General features: G+C 33.8%; 1 protein-coding gene and 1 long non-coding RNA gene across 3 annotated transcripts; both read left to right on the plus strand.

The window, feature by feature from the left end:
- The first annotated feature begins 1,257 nt into the window (after positions 1–1,257).
- On the plus strand, positions 1,258–6,346 carry LOC111399442. Of its 2 annotated transcripts, none has more exons than XR_002703658.1 (3): positions 1,258–1,533; positions 2,436–2,488; positions 5,336–6,346. It is a non-coding gene; the product is annotated as an uncharacterized LOC111399442 (long non-coding RNA). The 2 variants fall into 2 exon arrangements; XR_002703657.1 differs by having other exon boundaries at positions 5,347–6,346.
- A 106-nt stretch (positions 6,347–6,452) lies between these two features.
- On the plus strand, positions 6,453–8,082 carry LOC111399828 (probable LRR receptor-like serine/threonine-protein kinase At4g36180). The gene is made up of 5 exons (XM_023027321.1): positions 6,453–6,593; positions 6,692–6,764; positions 6,870–7,026; positions 7,482–7,623; positions 7,708–8,082. The coding sequence occupies exons 1-5, from the start codon at positions 6,453–6,455 to the stop codon at positions 8,080–8,082; spliced, it is 888 nt and encodes a 295-aa protein (XP_022883089.1).
- Positions 8,083–18,657: the final 10,575 nt, after the last annotated feature.

The following is an 18,657-nucleotide window of genomic DNA, read 5'->3' on the forward strand; positions in this document are numbered from 1 at the left end:
TTGGCTAGCTTTTCCTATTACTCCCGTTATCTCCTTGGTCATTGTTGATTTAAACGATTTGCAACGCCATGTCCTGCACAATATGAATAGGTAAACACATTTAAGATCAAATATCTTAAACAAGTATTACTTAGCTCCAACATCTAATAAACTAAATCTCGAGGACCTAAGGGAAAATGGCAATTGGATGATGAGTCACTAATTAAAATTGATAACTAATCTAAATTTTCATATGACTAAAAAGTATAATAAATAAAAGGGAAGAAAGATTGGATTACCTCCCAACAAGCACTTTGTTTAAAGTATTATGTGAATGGCACCTAGAAAGGACACCAAACAAGAGAGATCAGGGTGGGAAGACAAAATCAACAAAAAAATAAAAATAAAAATCGAATCTATTATAAACTATTAAACTAAAATTAAATCCATTATTCCCCAAAAATTGCGCCAAAACCTTCTTCGTAGAAAAATTTCCAAGCGTACGGGATCGTTGTACAAATAATAAGATTTTTGAGTTAAGAGTATTATTCCCACCAGGAATAAGGTCTAATATCTAGTTCAATAGCTTTTATTAAATTCAAAATAATATAAAATCAAAAGAGTAATTTTTATGTATTCTATTCTAATCCTAAACTAATAAAGCAAATAAAATATTTAACTAATATGTGAATTTTCGTATTGGAATCATGAGTCCCTCTATTCCCATTTAATCCTACTTTTAATTCATAATTTATTAAATTCATTTATTCAAGACGATCAATAATTCAGTTTTATTCAATATTCTTTCTCAAGATATATTAAACCTATTTTTAACACGACCCGATCTTATTCTTAGTCCGAATTCATATGGAAAACATGCATTGATACACAAGATTTATCACACATAATTGCATACGCCATAGATATTATTCCTAATACTTATTGTCCATGTGTTAATTTTACAATGTTCTAAACTTATTATGAGTATTTCTATACTACAACAAGTAACTTACTATCTAATTGGTGATCAAGTAATCAAATAGTTCAATGGGAATACAAAACCAATAAAGAAAAATCAAGAAATACTAAACTAATTGTCTTGAATTAAAATAAACAAACAATAGGGTTCATTATTCTGCTAATACAAAGCATGGGCGGATCTGGGCACGGGCTGACCCGAGCTACAGCCCGTGCTTGCCCTAGCCCAGATCCAGTAAGTTATATGATTTTTATATTTTTTTAAATTCAGCCCATGTTCATTCAGCAATGTAGCCCGTGTCCAAATTTGTACTGCTCTAGGTGGAAGAGAGTTTTATGATGCAGAAGAAACAATTAAATTATTGGCCCAATTCCAAATCCCCAAACCTAATATCCGTTTTGATCTCTCTCTAGCCTCTACAGACCTATAAGTAAACCATTTTTTCCAATTTCAAACCTCCAATTCCATCTCCATTCTCTGAAATTTGAATCGTCTTCTCCAGCTAGCTATTTATTTTTTATTGTGGTTTTATGTATACCGTATCAAGTGTATAATTATTCTCCAACTGTTGATTTGTAAGTTTTTGATTTAATCAAGTTCTTCTTTATGATGTGGGTTTTGAGGATTTTGGGGACTGTATGAAAATACAACACCAACTTGGGAAGAAATTTCCAGATTATTTGAGGATTTCATATCATTTTGACTTTCTTATTTCTGGATTTCTCCTCTACCACCAACTTGAATAGAAGGATCTAGAATACTTTGCTTCACTGACCATGGAAATGTCTAGAAATTTGAAGAATTCATTTCCACTGCCATTTCACGCAAGTGGGAGAGCAGGAAGAAAAGTAAGAGAGAGACAGAGAGAGAGAGAGAGAGAGTGTGTGTGTGTGTGTGTGGCACTGCATATATATTGGTGTATATAGCGTGTCTGTGTGTGTAAGGTGAGAAAGAATTGAGAGAAAGTGAGAGATATAGATACAGCCGTGTATGTGAGTTTTTGGAGAAAGAAATTGTCATTTGAGTGAATAAAATATTAGATAGTGGTCCTTGTTGAGTGACCAAAATTGTAAAATTACATTTCATAAATAAACTTCTATTTTGGTGTTTAAATTCGATAGTGTAATCAGATATTAATATAATTTGCGTCTTAAAATCGTGGGACAAGGTTTTAGTCAGTTGGATTGATTGACTTTCTAATTTCTATACATGCTGTAGTTGTTTATGTTTTTTCATGGATATGGAGAAAAATTGGCTGAGTTACACTCACTAAACATCATAGAAATTATATTATTTTTTATAATTTTTTTCTAAAAATGTTCGTAGTTACTAATTTTCAGTATAATTTTCTACATGCATCTCAGTTTTTACTCTCCATTTTTTTCGTCTACATTTTTTTTTTAATTGTAGCATGATTTTACGATAATAGCGTTTGCGCTACTTAGCTAAACCTTCATTTCGAATTTCAAATTTGAAGGTGCAAACGTGAAGCGGTGTAGGAAAAGCTTGAAATTTGAGCATATTCTCCTAGTAAGTAAATATCGTCTTTCCTCATTTCATTGTTTGTGGCCTTGTTGGCAATATTGAAATTGAACAATGTTGTCTTATTGGCTTTATGAGTTGTTTTTGTTGCTTGTTGGTTTAATGAATTGTTTTTGTTGCGACGTTACCTTAATGAATTATTTTTTCTCCCTTGTTATCTTAAATTTTAGCCCGTGCGTGTGAAATTCCTGGATCTGCCCCTGATACAAAGTACTTTAGCATAACATATTAATGTAAGAAATACAAGGAAAATAAAAGAAAGTGATCACTTGAATAATTAAACTATGAAGAGAATCTAGAATTCTTCAATTAAAGCCTTGAAATCCATATCCAAATGATTGAATTCTATGTTCTTTGATATATATTCTCTTTGTTTTCTCTCAAAGGTTAGCTCTCTATATGATCCCCTTAGGTCTGGACATGTTCTCCTATTTATATGATGCCAAGAAGGTTGTTTACCAAAATAAAATAAAGAAACCTAAATTTTTTCGCCGTTTACCGCCGAGGCATGTGCCTAGTGTAATTTAGGGTACATGCATGGGAGCCTTGGGTGCCTTAGTCACCTCATTGGTCAGGGGCGAGCGCCTCTCCTGCAAGGTAGGGCGTGCATCTTGTCTAATTTTTGACAAGCAAACAATCTTCAATATGCTTATCATAACTTTCTCTCCCGATATTTGATTGAAGTGATTGAATGTGCATTGAAAATCTTACTCATAGGGCTATAATTCTTCTAGAATTATCATTTTTTCAATTCGAACGTTCGCTATGCCAATATTGGGTCTCAATATGAAGTTGAAAATTAGAAGCATAACTTTTTCGTATGGAAGTTGATGTATGATAATATTTTGACTATAATTAATCCTTTTGACTTCGTTCCTCATCCAATTGACCACGAGCACTTTAAATCTTCATCAGGAGGTCCAAAACAATTTTTGAGTATTCGCATTTTAGTCCTCGAACTTTGGATTTGCTTAGTTTTAGACCTTTTTCATTCTTTCTTCCAATTATTCTTCGAAAGATGAATTTTTCCTAATAAAAGCAATAAATAACAAATTAGGTACTAATCCATCCAAAGAATAAGAAAATATCACCATTTAGGATTCTAAATAAGTGTAGAAATTACACTTATCATGTGGATGTTCTATCAAGATTTTCATTGCAAAACAAGAGTGGCGGGTGATCCTTAAACTTGACTAATAAGTAGCTTTGATTTTTCAAAATAAATTAGCGTTAAATGTACTTCTTGACAATGGGAGGTAAGTACACTCACCCTTCCTTTAGAAGAGCATTTACGGGACACCAGTTGTTGGAGAAGGGGTTATGGTGGCATGTCGGTAATGGAAAACATGTGCAAGTTTATTAGGAATTCAAGTTGATGTCAACACCATATGGGGATGTCACTCTTGTTCGAGTCTGGATTGCTGCTCCAAGCATGTAGTATACTGAGCTGATTAATGATTTATTCTTCCCAGTGGACCGGTAATTTTATCCGTCCCACTTATCATTACAAATAAAGAAGATCAACTAATTTTACATTTTGATAGTAGGAAGCTATTCAGTATGTAGTTAGCGTCTAGTCAGGTGATGCTGAAGCATTTGCTTTGCGAGAAGGTTTGATGTTGGCAGAAGGTGTGGTTAATTGTGGTTCTTATTGCTTTATACCTCGAGGGGAAATGTAGCTCACGAACTAGAATGTTTTGTTATTTTTGGTTCATTCACTACTTGGATTTTTTGTATTTCAATTTTCAAAATAAAGTGGCTCAAACACACATTTACCCCTGTTTGAGACTCATTCTTTTGAAAAAAATACATCTTTAAACAGTATTTTGAGATCATTTCAACAACGTATTCTTCAATAAAATAATATTACATGTAAATCCAATTATTTTTTCTTATTTTTAACCACACATTTCCTATCAATACACTATTTAAAAATACATTCTTAGAAAAAGAATGAGGTTCAAACAAGAGCTTAATTACGTATGCAGTTGCACCAAAAAAATATTTAATGAATTTTCAGTTAGCTTTACTAATTCTTTTTAAATATTAAATTATGCCGGCTTTTTAATTATATATCAACCTTTTTTTTTTTAAGTCCATTTTATAATTTTTTAAATTTAATAGCAATAGTTATAATTGTTTTTCTTTTTTAACTAAAATGATCTCATCTAATAAATAATAAAAAGAAAGTAATTTAATTTAAATATTAAAAAATAGTAAGGGTAAAATGAAAAAAATTATTATTTACCTTTTGCTGAGGAAAGAATATGTTATCAAGAGAAATTTTTTTAGGAGATTTATGAAATTTTTGAAAATAGAGAGGATGTGTACGTAATTGTCATAAACGTGAGGAAAAGTTTATGTAACTTGTTCTACCTTTTATAAATATGAAAGTTTCCTTCCTATGCTTTGAGATACTAAACTGTTTATTGTAGAATGACATTTTTAAATAGCATAATCAAGAGAAGGACAAGGTTTTTCGCAAAATGAAATTCGTTTTCTTTTTTAATATATAAGGATGAATAATCATATAGAATAGAAGATTGAGATATCTTCCTTGAACAAATCATGATAAGTAGCCAGCCTGTGTGTTTATTATTTTTTCTATTATATTTAGGTTTTGTTTGGTTCCCACTTTTTTAAAATTCAGTTTTTCTTATTTTTTTAAAAAAAATAATTTTCAATCACATATTTAACATAATTTACTATTTTATCAATTTATCAACCTTAATATATGCACATCTTTAGTTTTATTCAAAGGTTGTCACGTAATTCTTCATTTTTATAATCCAAAAAGTCAAAGAAAGCATGTTTTATTTTCTTGTGGTAATCCAGTTCTTAAACAGGTAGAGACCAGTAATCCAAACTAGACATAATCATGGAGAAATCTCAATACTTTGCTGCTGCAATTCTTTTGATAGTCACTCGAATGGTGTGTTTGGCCGTGTCGGAAACGAATGTCACTACAGATCAAGCTTCTCTTTTGACATTGAAAGCACAAATCTGTTTAGACTCTTCAGGAATTCTGTCGAAGAACTGGTCATCTTCTGCCTTGGTTTGTGACTGGATTGGAGCCACTTGTAGTTCTCGCGACCAAAGAGTGGCTGCATTGGATATTTCTGGTATGAATCTTACTGGAAACGTACGGTCTGATTTGTGAAATCTCTCTTTCTTGTTTCTCTCAATGTAAGTCACAATAATTTTTATAATACTCTGCCTGAAAGCTTAGCTCAATTGCGTCAACTAAGAATAGTTTATATCAGTTTCAACAATTTCAGTGGACAAATTCCATCGTGGTTTGGTTTCATGCCTGAACTGAAAGTTGTGAATGTTAGAAATAACAATTTTACTGGCTTCATCCCACCCTCACTATTTAACATATCTAGTCTCCAGGATTTGGATTTGTCTTTCAATTCCCTACCAAGAAGAGTCCCAGAAGACATAGGAAATCTTTCATATTTGAAAACGCTGAAATTACAATACAACAGGCTTATTGGTGTAATACCGTTGACAATTTTCAATATCTCCACAATGGAAAGTCTTGCTTTGATAGGGAATAGTTTGTTCGGTAATTTCCCTGTTGGCATATGTCATGGACTTCCAAGAGTCACAGGGCTTTATCTATCTTCAAGTGAATTGGATGGCGATATTCCTTTGTATCTATCAGAATGTTCACAACTTCAGCTCCTTTCCCTGTCACACAACAAATTTAGCGGATCCATTCCAAGAGAAATTGGGTGCATAAGGATGCTTCAGACTTTATATCTTGTTTCAAATGATTTGTTAGTTATTTGAATCATCATTGATGTTGTGTTAGTACTTCAAATTCTTATTTAAAATGATTTTCGATCACCGATGGAATGATGTTTTTATCCAAATCAACATGTTGAAAATATTGACAGGTAAAATTCCACAAAAGTTGGGTAACTTAGGGAACCTCGTCGAGTTAGGCATGGGAGATAATTTCCTTAGAGGCTCTACACCAATAAGTATCTTTAACATTTCATCGTTGCAATATATTAACATTGCTCAGGGCAACCTATCTGGTACACTCCCAGCAAATATTTGCTCTCCTCATAACCAACTTGAAGAGGTTTATTTGCATCTGGACGAATTAATTGGCCCTGTTCCCACATGAATAAATGAATGCTCTGCACTTTAGATTTTGTCGTTATCCTACATTAATTTTAGTGGATTGATCCACTAGGGCTTGGGAATTTAACCATGCTTCGGAAGCTATATGTTGGATATAATGAGTTGACCGGTAGGACTTTCTATAACTTAACTTTTGAGTTTGTCCTTTGTATTCTTATACAGAAAATTAAAGACAGTTGCTGTTTTAAACTTTGAGCATTTCATAATTCTGTAGGTGTAATTCCACAAGAGATCGAAAATCTTTACAACTTGGAGTATCTTTATTTTGGTGTCAATAGCTTAAGCGGTTCCATTCAACCAAGAATTTTCAATATCTCAACATTACTAATGATTTCAGTTTCAGAAAATCAGCTTTCGGGCAATCTGGATAGGTTGATTTTGGGATATCAGCTTCCTAATCTTGAAGAACTCTATTTGAACCATAAAAATTTCTATGGAAGAATACTAAATTCTATTGCAAATTCTTCTGAGCTCACTATACTAAACCTTTCTTTCAACAATTTTACCAGACCAATTCCCAACTTCTTATGAGATTTGAGATTCCTTAAAGCGGTATAATTGAGTGACAACAATTTTATTAGTGAATCTCCAGAATTGAGCTTCACCACTTCATTCAAGAACTACAGATTTTTTATAAATTTGGGTTTCGGCAATAATCCCTAGAATGACATTCTTCCAGTTTTAGTTGAAAATCTTTCCACTTTTCTTCTATATCTTTATGCTGATAATTGTGATCTCCGAGGTAGCATTCCACATGAAATTGGAAATCTTAGCAGTTTGATAGTGTTAAGTCTGTATGGCAATCAGTTGACATGATCAATACCAGGAAGCGTGGTGGATTTGCAGAAGCTTCAAGGATTGACTCATTTCCGCAACAAAATATGATCCTGGATACTCTTTGTGAACTTCACAATTTAAAGGGGTTGTTGTTGTCTCATAATCTAATGATAGGTGCCATTCCAGATTGCGTGGGGAATATTACTACACTAAGATCTCTATATATAGATTCCAATAGATTGACCTCCATCATACCTCTGAGCCTGTGGCTCTAGAAGGATCTTCTGGAGTTGAATCTATCTTCAAATTTTTTGAGTGGTCATCTCCCTCGAGAAATAGGGAATCTGAAGGTTGCTCTTCTTATTGATCTATCGGCGAAAAAGTTCTCAGGTAGCATTCCAACCACAATTGGAGATTTACAAGGCTTGATCAATCTTTCCTTAGCACACAACACACAGCAAGGGTTTATTCCTGAGTCAATAGATAAGCTGCTGAACTTGGAACGACTTGTTCTAAATCACAACAATCTTTCTAGTAAAATTCCCAATTCCTTGGAGACACTAAATTATCTCCCATACTTTGATGTTTCATTCAATGATTTAAGTGGTGAAGTTCCCTCTAGTGGTCCTTTCAAAAACTTTCCAAGTTGATTCTAATTGTCTAATAAAGGACTATGTGGTGATCCTGTATATGGTCTCCCACCATTTCATACTATTGGAAATGGTAGACATAAGGGACGAAAAGTGATGCTTGGAGTTGTATTTGCTTTGTCGGGTAATATAGCACTAATTATAGTTGCTATAGCCTTGGCATGTGCAGTTATAACTTACAGAAGGAAAAATTTGGGGAAAAGTATAACAGAATTTGCGACTGGCACAACACTACCAAGGGTCTCATATTATGAGCTTATGTGAGCTATTGAAAGGTATAGTGAAAGCCATTTACTTGGATCTGGGAGTTTTGGCTGGGTCTATAGAGGAACTCTTAATAATGGAAGGGATGTGGTAGTGAAGGTGTCCGATTTGCAATACCAAAATGCATTCAAGAGTTTTGATGTAGAATGTGATGTCTTTCGTAATCTATGGCATTGAAATTTGTGCAAAGTCATCAGTACTTGCTCCAATCAAGATTTCAAGACCTTGGTACTTGAGTACATATGTAATGGAAGCCTTGAAAAGTGGTTATATTCAGAAAGCTATTTCTTGGATAGCTTGCAGAGAATAAACATATTGATAGACACAGCATGTGCATTGGAATATCTGCATTTTGGTCACTCAACATAGATTGTTCATTGTGATTTAAAGCCAAGTAATGTATTGCCGGATAAAGATATGGTTGCCCCCTTGTCTAATTTCAGGATTGCAAAGTTATTGGGCGAAGGAGAAAGTAGTGCACATACTACAACCTTGGAAACATTGGGTTACATTGCACAAAGTAAAGCTTCTATCTTTTCTCTTGAATATTTAGGTACATTTGGTACACACTAAAGAAAAATTAGATAAGAGATAAATTTAGTCTGGCATAATATTTTTTTTTTTTAGCTAAATAAGTCCTTGTAATAAGATAACTAGTGTGGGGACACGGGTTGAAGGCGGATTTGACTCAACTAAAAACATAGTAGATGGCATCAAGAACAATTATCCATAAAGGATTCAGTCATATGATTATCTTTATAATTTTTGTCCTCAATTGTCGAAGACAATTCCCTATGATGGGATTTTGTCATATGCTTAGCAGCATTTCAATTTCTAAACAAACTAGACTTAGGGTAAAAATATTTCAGAGCTTAGAAATATTTTAAATTATTTTTTGCAAAAAAATAAAAATAAAAAAGTCATGTTATGTATGTTTTTCATTATAATACACAAAATTTGTCATATGCTTAGCAAAATTTCGATTTCTGAACAAACTAGAGTTAGGGTAAAAATATTTTAGTGCCTAGAAATATTTTAAATTAATTTTTGCAAAAAAAAAAGGAGAAAAAAAAAGAGTCATGTTGGGTATGTTTTTACACATTACACAACTTATTATGTTTCTAATACTATATAGCATCAAACACGAGACAACTCATATATTTCATAATGTTTGTGTAGAGTATGGATTGGAAGGATTGGTGTCAAAAAGATCAAATGCTTATAGCTATGGTATTATGTTAATGGAGATATTTACCACAATGAATCAAGTAGTGAAATATTTTATGGGGAATTAAGCCTCAGGAGCTGGATTAGTGATTCTATGCCCAATGGAATTACTCAAATTATAGATTTGAGCTTGTTGGCTCCATAAGAAGAATATTATACAGGAAAGTTGAAATGTTTGTCATCTATAATGGAACTAGCTTTAAATTGCTCCATGTAAAGTTCAAATGAGAGGGTGAATATGAAAGAAGTAGTCGTAACATTGAAGAAGATCAGAGATCAGATCCTGGCATAGTATCCGGAGACAAAAAGGCAACTTTAATGTTCCATAGTTTTAGGTTAAGTGCATAATGCAAATTGTTCTCTCTGTATATGATTGTTCTGTGATACTATTAGTTTGCCATGTTCTTTAGTCTGTCACCTTATAAAACATACAATAAAAGGTATGTTAAAAATATCTTAGTTTGCAAGTTGAATCCTCAATACTTTTGTACTCGAACCACTTTTCATTTTCAATCTAGTTCTGAAATTCAAAGGTTTATTCAAGATGCCTGTATGTACACAACAATGGAAGCACTTTGCTGGTAGATCCTTTGGAATTTCTTCCACACTTAGGCTTTCTTGATGTCTTAATACTTTTTTGATGTTTCTGTAGATTTTCGGCGTTTCAATGAATTTTTATTTTATTTTTTGTTTGAATTACTAAATAAAAATGGAATGGAAATAGAAGCTTGGCAAGTTTTCGAGACCTGCCGCTCTCTCCACTTTTTTTCTCTAGCAACCTGTAAGAATCACTACATTTCTTCCCTCTTTATTCATATTCTGGCTGAAATTGCATTCCAGAAGATTCCAAATTACACCCCTAATTGAAATAACAAAATAAATGGTACAATCCCCAACAATCAGAGCCGTAGATTCTCTATGCATCTAAATAATATGAAAGCCTATCGATACGGCGCCACCAAAATTCACCTTGTACTCAAGGTGATAGTTCGGGGAATTTATGGCTCGTTGATCTTTGAAAACCAGCCATATGATCAAGAGCTAATGTGATCCATAATTTAGCAACAAGAAGGATCAAGAGCACGTTAAAAACCAGCCATACGAGTGAAAATATGTCCATCACTCATGCTGGATAGAATGACAGCACATGCACATACACGCACACGATATGGGAGTTTAGATCCAGTGCGTACGTGTACGCGTGCTAATGCATGCACATGCATGAACCTGAGTAGTTGTCTCATGTACTAGATGACGCTTGACAAATTTTTTATTATTTTGGTAATTTTATTTATTTTAAATAGTCTAGAAGGTTTATTTATTCTGAAAAGTTCAAATGAGAGGGTAAATATGAAAGAAGTTGTTGTAGTATTGAAGAAGATCAGATCTCAGATCCTGTCATATTACCCGGAGACAAAAAGCCAGCCTTAATATTCCAGAGTTTTAGGTTAGGAGTGTAATGCAATGTGTTCTCTATGTATGTGATGATTCTGTTATTCTATTAGTTTGCTATATTCTTTAGTCTAACGTATATTGTGTCGATTACATTAGAAGGCATACAATAAAAGGTGCATTAAAAATTTCTTAGTTTGCAGGTTGAATCCTCAATAATTTTGTAGTCAAACCACTTGTCTTTTTCAATCTAATTCTAAAATGTAATGTACTCATATAGTCAATGTTATACTTCACTCAATTACAGTCAATTCAAGGAATTATATAGTCAATGTTAAAGTCAAATAAGGATTTAAGTTGGAGGAATGATTTCCATGGGGTTTAAATTGAAATTGCTAGTACTTAAGAGGGGCCAAAATGATATAAAAATAAATTTTGGGATTTAGCGTCTAGTATGATAAAAAGATGATTAAATGTTAAATTATATAAAGGTTGGGGACTTGTATTGTAATTATAGTTATGGGGTGAAATTTGAAATACCTTAATATAAAAAAAAGAAAAAGAAAAAGAAAAAGAAAAAGAAAATGGTCAGGTGGTGAATTCAATCCAATTCACACACAAATGAAAAGAAAAACCCATTTCATTCACATATACATAGAGAGAGAAAACGAGGCAGGAAGAGAAATGAGGAAGGAAAAAGAAGAAGAAAAATGGGAGAAGAGGAAGAAAAAAAATAGGAAAGTTCGCCTATGTTATTAGAAAATAAATGGTCTACATTATTTGGCTTGAATTCTTGAATTTTGAAAGTAAGTAAAAAGTTACTTTTTGTCAAGTTATATTTGATTTTATAGTTATTAGATTGTTAGATTAAATTCAATTTTATTAAAGAGGTTAAGTATAATAAGCTATAAAATCAAGTTAAATGAAAGAAAAACTAGTTTTAATGATTAAAGAGACTTTAGAAATCACTTAAATGTGAAATGATTAAGTTTAAGTATTGCCTATTTAATGTTGAAATTACTTAAAATAGTTAATTATTGATTTAAAAATTATATCATATTTTTGGCAGCGATACGGATATCGAGATAGCTTACCAACCAAGTTGATATTTGCGTACATAGTTCTGTGAGTAGAAAAATATAAATATTTTAAAAGTATTTATAAATTAAGTATATTATCAAAGTATGTGCAATTATGTAAATTATTTGCTCGATTATGTGATTACGATGAAAATTTCTTTTAGTATGATCCATAAGGAATTTCAAGGATTATTTATGGTATGTTTGTGATTTGGTATATGAGATATGTGATATCGATATTCGTTTGGTATGTAAGACATGTAATATTGAGATCGGCCAGAAAAGTACTCATGATTATATACTTCTTCTAGTTCACAGAGGTGCTTTGGCCATGTTCTATCCTACACAAAGGGTCTTGACATGACATTGGTCTTGATAGTGTGCATATAGTTCATAGATGGACTTTGGCCGTGTTCCATAATTGATTACCAGAGGTCTTTGAGACCGGCTTTCGTTCACGGAGGGGGCCAAAAGCCCGTGACGAAAGTTCTTAGCCTGATGGACGGATTATAAATTTCAGTCAGATGGTACATTTTTTGTGAATTTTCCAGTACATTTGATGTGATGAGATTATAGCATAATTACCGGCTTATGTTTATATCATGATTTGAGATGATATTTACAAAGTTATGAGAATGTTTTTCTTTTTGTCTATAATTTTATGATATCATGTGAATTACTAAACGATATGAACTTGATGTCTATGTATGAGAAAAATGTTTAAATGAGAAAGTATAATTATTTTCGAACTTTTCCACTCACTGAGCTACAAACTCATATTTTTTTCACGATTTTTCTTACAGGTAGTATTGGTCCCTGATAGCTTGAGGAGTCTGGTGGTTTTAGAATTAGTGCCACTCGACATATTGAGTGATATGATTCATTTTGGTAAAACATGAAGTAATTATTTCAGGCCCATTGCATTATATTTTTCATAAATATTTGATTTTGGCACATATTTTGTAGTAAGTCATAGTCAGCCTTGGTGGTAGATCTGATATCTAGTCAGCGTCTATCATCGGCGCACGTCATGTTCCTAGTCCATTAGGGTGATTCGGGACGGGGCGTGTCAGTCAAAAGCTCAATTATGCTGCAAAGAGCCAATTCTTACAAGGTTTATTCACAAGAATGATGGCTTTCACGTCATAATTATTATGAATTTTCCTAGACAATTTTACATCATATTGTTCAGCCTTAAATCACCATCTTTATTAGAAATAGTTTCCTGTTATTTTGTGTTATCCAACTGGCAATTCCAACTGTCGATTAGTTAGCTTATCAATTAGATATCTGTTATTTTTGGTGCCAACTTTAGCTGCTATTTATACACCCCCTGTATATACTTATGGTGATTTTTCTCTTTCTGATGAATAACAAATTGAAGGTCGCAGTTCGTATCTTCTTCTTTACTTCCAATATGGTATCAAAGCAAAAATTCATTGTTTTATCATTCTGTTCATTTAATTCCGCTGTGATATATTCAACGGAGTCTGAAAATAACTCTGGTGGGAGTTTAACCATGAGTAAAATTGCCATTGATGAACCTTCAAGTCCGTATTACCTTCACCACTCTGACAGTCCAGGTTTGGTGCTTGTATCACAACAGCTCACGGGAGAAAACTATGCCTCTTGGAGCCATGCTATGATAATTGCACTGTCAGTGAAAAATAGAATTGGATTCATCAATGGTACTACAACTCAGCTGGAAGACAATCTTGAGTTGACTAATTCATGGATTCGCAACAACAACATGGTTATCTCTTGGATCCTCAACTCTGTCTCAAAGGAGATCTCTGCCAGTATAATCTATGCAACTCTTGTATATGAAGTTTGGAATGACCTCAAGGAGAGGTTTCAACAAAAGAATGGCCCTCGCATTTTTCAATTGAAGAGAGATCTAATGAATCTAAGCCAAGATCAAAACACCGTCAGCACATACTTCACAAAATTGAAGACTATATGGAAGGAGTTAAGCAATTATCGTCCTACCTGTAGCTGTGGTAAATGCACTTGTGGAGGAGTGAAAGAGTTGAACAAATATTGTCAAATGGAGTACATAATGGCGTTCTTATAGGGCTACATGATTCTTTGCACAGATCAAAGGACAGCTGTTACTTATGGATCCTCTACCTCCAATCAATAAGGTTTTCGTCTTAATTTCACAGGAAAAAAATCAGAGGAAAGTTGGAGCACATGTGTCTAAGGGAAATATTTTGAATGAAGCTGCATTTGTTGTTAAAAATAACAATACCAAGGCAGCAGGATCTCGATCGAACTTCAATAACATAAGACTTGGAAATTTTAGGAAGAAAGAGAGATCATACTGTACACATTGCAATATCCACAGACACTCAATTGACAAATGCTATAAAGTCCATGGATATCCCCCTGGTTTTAAATCAAGATCAAGAGAAAATTTCCAAAATGCTTCTAGTTCAAGTGCTGTTAATCAGTTATCTACTTCACAAAATGAGATCACACAACAACCTGCCATTGGGAATTTTGTTTAGAATTTGATTTTGGCTCAATATCAACAGCTAATGTTGATGTTATCAAATTATCTGGCTTCTAGCTCTAATACAGGACCTAATGACCAGGACAGCAACATCATATCATCTGATGCAGGTTGATAGGTGTGTTTTTGCATACTTATTTAGATCACAAATACGACTTAATTACGAGCAAAATGTTTAAATTGTGACTTAATCTCGTTAAATTCATGCAATGTAAGTGTTTCTATGGAATGGTGGAATTCAGGAGAAAAGAGCTGAAAAAGGACTAAAATGGAGCAAAGTGATAGTTCAGGGACCAAAGTGAAATTATACAAAAGATGGTCCGAAGGACAAATCAAGGAAGTGAATGAGCTAAGTACCAATTTGGCGATATTATGAGATGATGGAAATAAAAGAAAGAAGCGAAAACAGACTAAAGTTGAAGAAACTGAAAGTTCGGGGATCAAGTGGCAAATAATCCATAGATGAGACAGGCAATGGAATGAAGATTCAAGAATGTTAGAGGTCAATCAAATGATCAAAGGAGTCAAAGAGGTGAAATATGGTCGAAGTATTATCAAGTATCAACTTTCAGGCGGAAAAAGTTATACTCGTGATTTTTAGTCTCTACTTGAGATCCATTTTTGGCATAGTAAATATCAGAATTTGAGAAAGCCTATTTCCATCAAACATGTAGATCTTTGAGTTTTATTCCTAATTCACTTTGAATAACTTCAATAAGAGATCAGGAGAAAAAGTTATGACCAAAATACTAAAAGCTGTCCGACGGAAAGAATGGCATAACCATGCAGTCGCATGGTAGAAACCTCTATGCGGTTGCATAGAGGCCTCCCGAGAAATTTTTCTCAAATTTTTTTTACTTTATGCGGCCACATAGAAATGTACTATGCGGTCGCGTAGGTATATTTTGGGGGTCAATTCTGTAGTTTCTTTATACGACTAAAACTCTTTTGGTAACCTAATTTCCACGCGATATAAATACCAAAAGACGTTCAGAAAGAGGTAGAATGGATTGGAGGCAAAAAAAAAAAAAAAAAACACTTGTTGAAGAGGATTTTGAGCGTAAGAACGAAGATTTACCCAAAGAGTTTCAAGATTTCTCAAGATTTCATAATCCGGTGATGCCTTTTATCCAAAATGTGATGTATTCTTTTATTTTGACCATGTTAGGCTAGATTTTCATGTGTTAGGAGATCGATGTACCATGTAATTTGATCTTTAATTTTCTAGTTTTGCAATTTGACATTAAGACATATTTCTATTGTTTTGAATGATTTATATGCAATTATTGTTTCCGCAATTAAGGGCTCGTAATTGTGTGAGTTTGGGTAATTTATTCATGCATTCGAGAGAATTGGAATAGGTTTGACATAATATAAATTATCGTAGGGTCCGATAGGGGATAGAAATATACTGCTATGCCCTACGTGAATCTTTAAGTGTTCATAAAACCGCATACATTTTTATATATGCACTTGTCATAGAAATATAGGCCGGTGGTATGTAAAAACAGGTTTGATACATCTCGAGAGAGAGTATTGGATAGATTTAGGAATATTGATTCGTCACAATTGAAGTGTGTTGTCATATTGTGATATTAGAGTTTTAAAGTGATAATTGCATGGGAAATCGTAATCCTAGTGTGTTTAATTTCTATTGATTACAACAAACATGGGTTCTCAACATTTGATTTCATTCTAGAGTGTTAAAAATATTGTTTTGCATATTTAATTTAAATCAATCATAAAAATTGCATAATTAGGGTTTCTTTCCAAAATTAGGGTTTTAATTAGGTTTACATTCACTTTAGTAATTTAGTTTCGGTTAAGGCGAAGATAGGTAAAATTGAACTAATCAATCTCTGTGGGACGATAGTCGGACTCATTTAATCCACTTTATTACTTGTTAACGAACCGTACACTTGCGGTAGTTTTAAATCGAAAGAAATAATTTCTTGAACAAGTTCTTGGCGTTGTTGCCGGGGATTGAGTTTAGTTTAATTTTATTTCTCAAGGCACTAATTTGAACTTCAATTTTTATTTTGTTAGTATAATTTTATTTTTATTTTTATTTTAGGTTATTATCCTTTACTTTGTGTTTTAGTTATTTAAATTGTTTGAATCTCAGTACTCGTGCTGGTTTTGTTTCTCAGATTTGCACGTTACGATTGACTGGAGGAGAATTGATTCCAGCTGATCCTGAAATCCAGCACACCTTTCATCGACTACAAAGAGATCACCGAGAAGCACAAGTACAAATGGCTAACGAACTAAATAATCCCATTGTTCAAGCTAATGAAGGAGAGGTAATGGATGAAGGAAATGAGATTCTGGGAGATTTCTTAACCCCTCAAGTAATTCAAAGTCAATCCAGCATAGTATACCCACCGTTTGGGCAGCCAAATTTCCAATTGAAGACCAATGTTATACAACTATTTCAAAATGGACACCAGTTTTATGGCAAAGCCGAGGAGAATCCACATACACACATATCTTAATTTTTGGATATGTGTCAACATTTCAGATACCAAGGGATTTCGGACGACACTATTAGGCTAAGGCTGTTTCCACATACGCTACGAGACAGAGCACTTGAATGGTTGGATTCACTTTTGGTTGTAAGTATCACTACATGGAACGAGTTGGCAGATAAATTCTACACAAAGTTTTTCTCCCCAGCCAAGATAGCAAAGCTGAGACATGACATATCAGTATTCAGTTAAAGAGAAACCGAATCATTTGATGAAACTTGGAACAAATTCAAAAACATGCTTCAGAAGTGCCCTCAACATGGGTTTGATAAAAAGACCCAAATCCGATTCTTCTACACAAGATTACTTCCACACCACAAAATCATGGTAGATTCAGCGTCAGATGTCTCAATATCCACACGAATAGTTGATGGGGCATTGGAATTATTTGAGAGAATGGCTACCACATCAGCCATGTGATCTTATGAGAGGGCGATTCCAAGGAAAACTCCGGGTGTCTACGAGGTGGATACTTATTTACCAATATCTGCAAAAATCGACTCTCTGTATCACAAGGTGGAAAGCATACCACAAGCAGAACAAGCTAAGAAAAGCAATTGTGAGAAATGTGGACCTGAGCATAAAACATCGGAATGCCCAATACTCATGCAAGGAATTGAGCAAGAAGACTATACACAGTGGGGACAACGCCAACAACACAATCAATATGGAGGAACTTTCAATCCCATATGGAAGAAGCATCTCAACTTCTCTTGGAGCAACCAGGATCAAAATAGGCCACAGGGACAATTTCAACAACAAGAGAAGAGGCCTCAATTGGAAGATATGATAGGAAAATTCATGGAGAAAGTCGAAGCTACACTTCAAAATCAAAATGCAACAATCAAAAATTTGGAAACTCAGATGGGGCAGTTGGCCATAGCATTGACTAGCAGGATGCCAGGTAACTTGCTGAGTAACACAAAAATCAATCCCACAGAGCAAGCTAAGGCCATTACAACTCGAAGTGGAGTACAATTGCCTGAAATTCATGTCAAGAGACCGAGTGTGATTGGAGAGACATCTTCCCCTATTGAAGAAGAGACTGTTGTAAAGGAATCAACTCCAAAGAAAAATTCAAAAAAGTCACAGGATAAGGCCAAAGTCACAGTCAACCCATACGAGCCTCCGATTCCCTTTCCACAGTGGTTGAAGAAGCAGAAATTGGAGCAATAGTACAAAAAATTCCTAAAAGTCTTCAAAAAGCTCCATATCAGCATCCTACTAGCCGGTGCACTATTCCAGATGCCTAGCTATGCAAAGTTTCTCAAAGATATTATATAAAAGAAACGCAAGCTGGAGGACCATGAGACAGTAATGTTTACGGAGGAATGCAATGCCAGAATCCAAAAAAAGCTCCTACCAAAATTGAAAGATCCAGGGAGTTTCACTGTCCCTTGCACAATTGGTGATTTTTATTTTGATAAAGCATTGTGTGATCTCAGTGTGAATATTAACTTGATGCCACTCTCTATTTTCAGGAAACTAGGATTGGGAGAGCCTAAGGCAACCATAGTAACTCTACAGCTAGCAGATCGATCACTTACATATCCACAAAGGATTGTTGAAG

The sequence above is a fragment of the Olea europaea genome, chromosome 9, assembly GCF_002742605.1.
Source record: "Olea europaea var. sylvestris chromosome 9, O_europaea_v1, whole genome shotgun sequence".
NCBI classification, from domain to species: Eukaryota; Viridiplantae; Streptophyta; class Magnoliopsida; order Lamiales; family Oleaceae; genus Olea; species Olea europaea.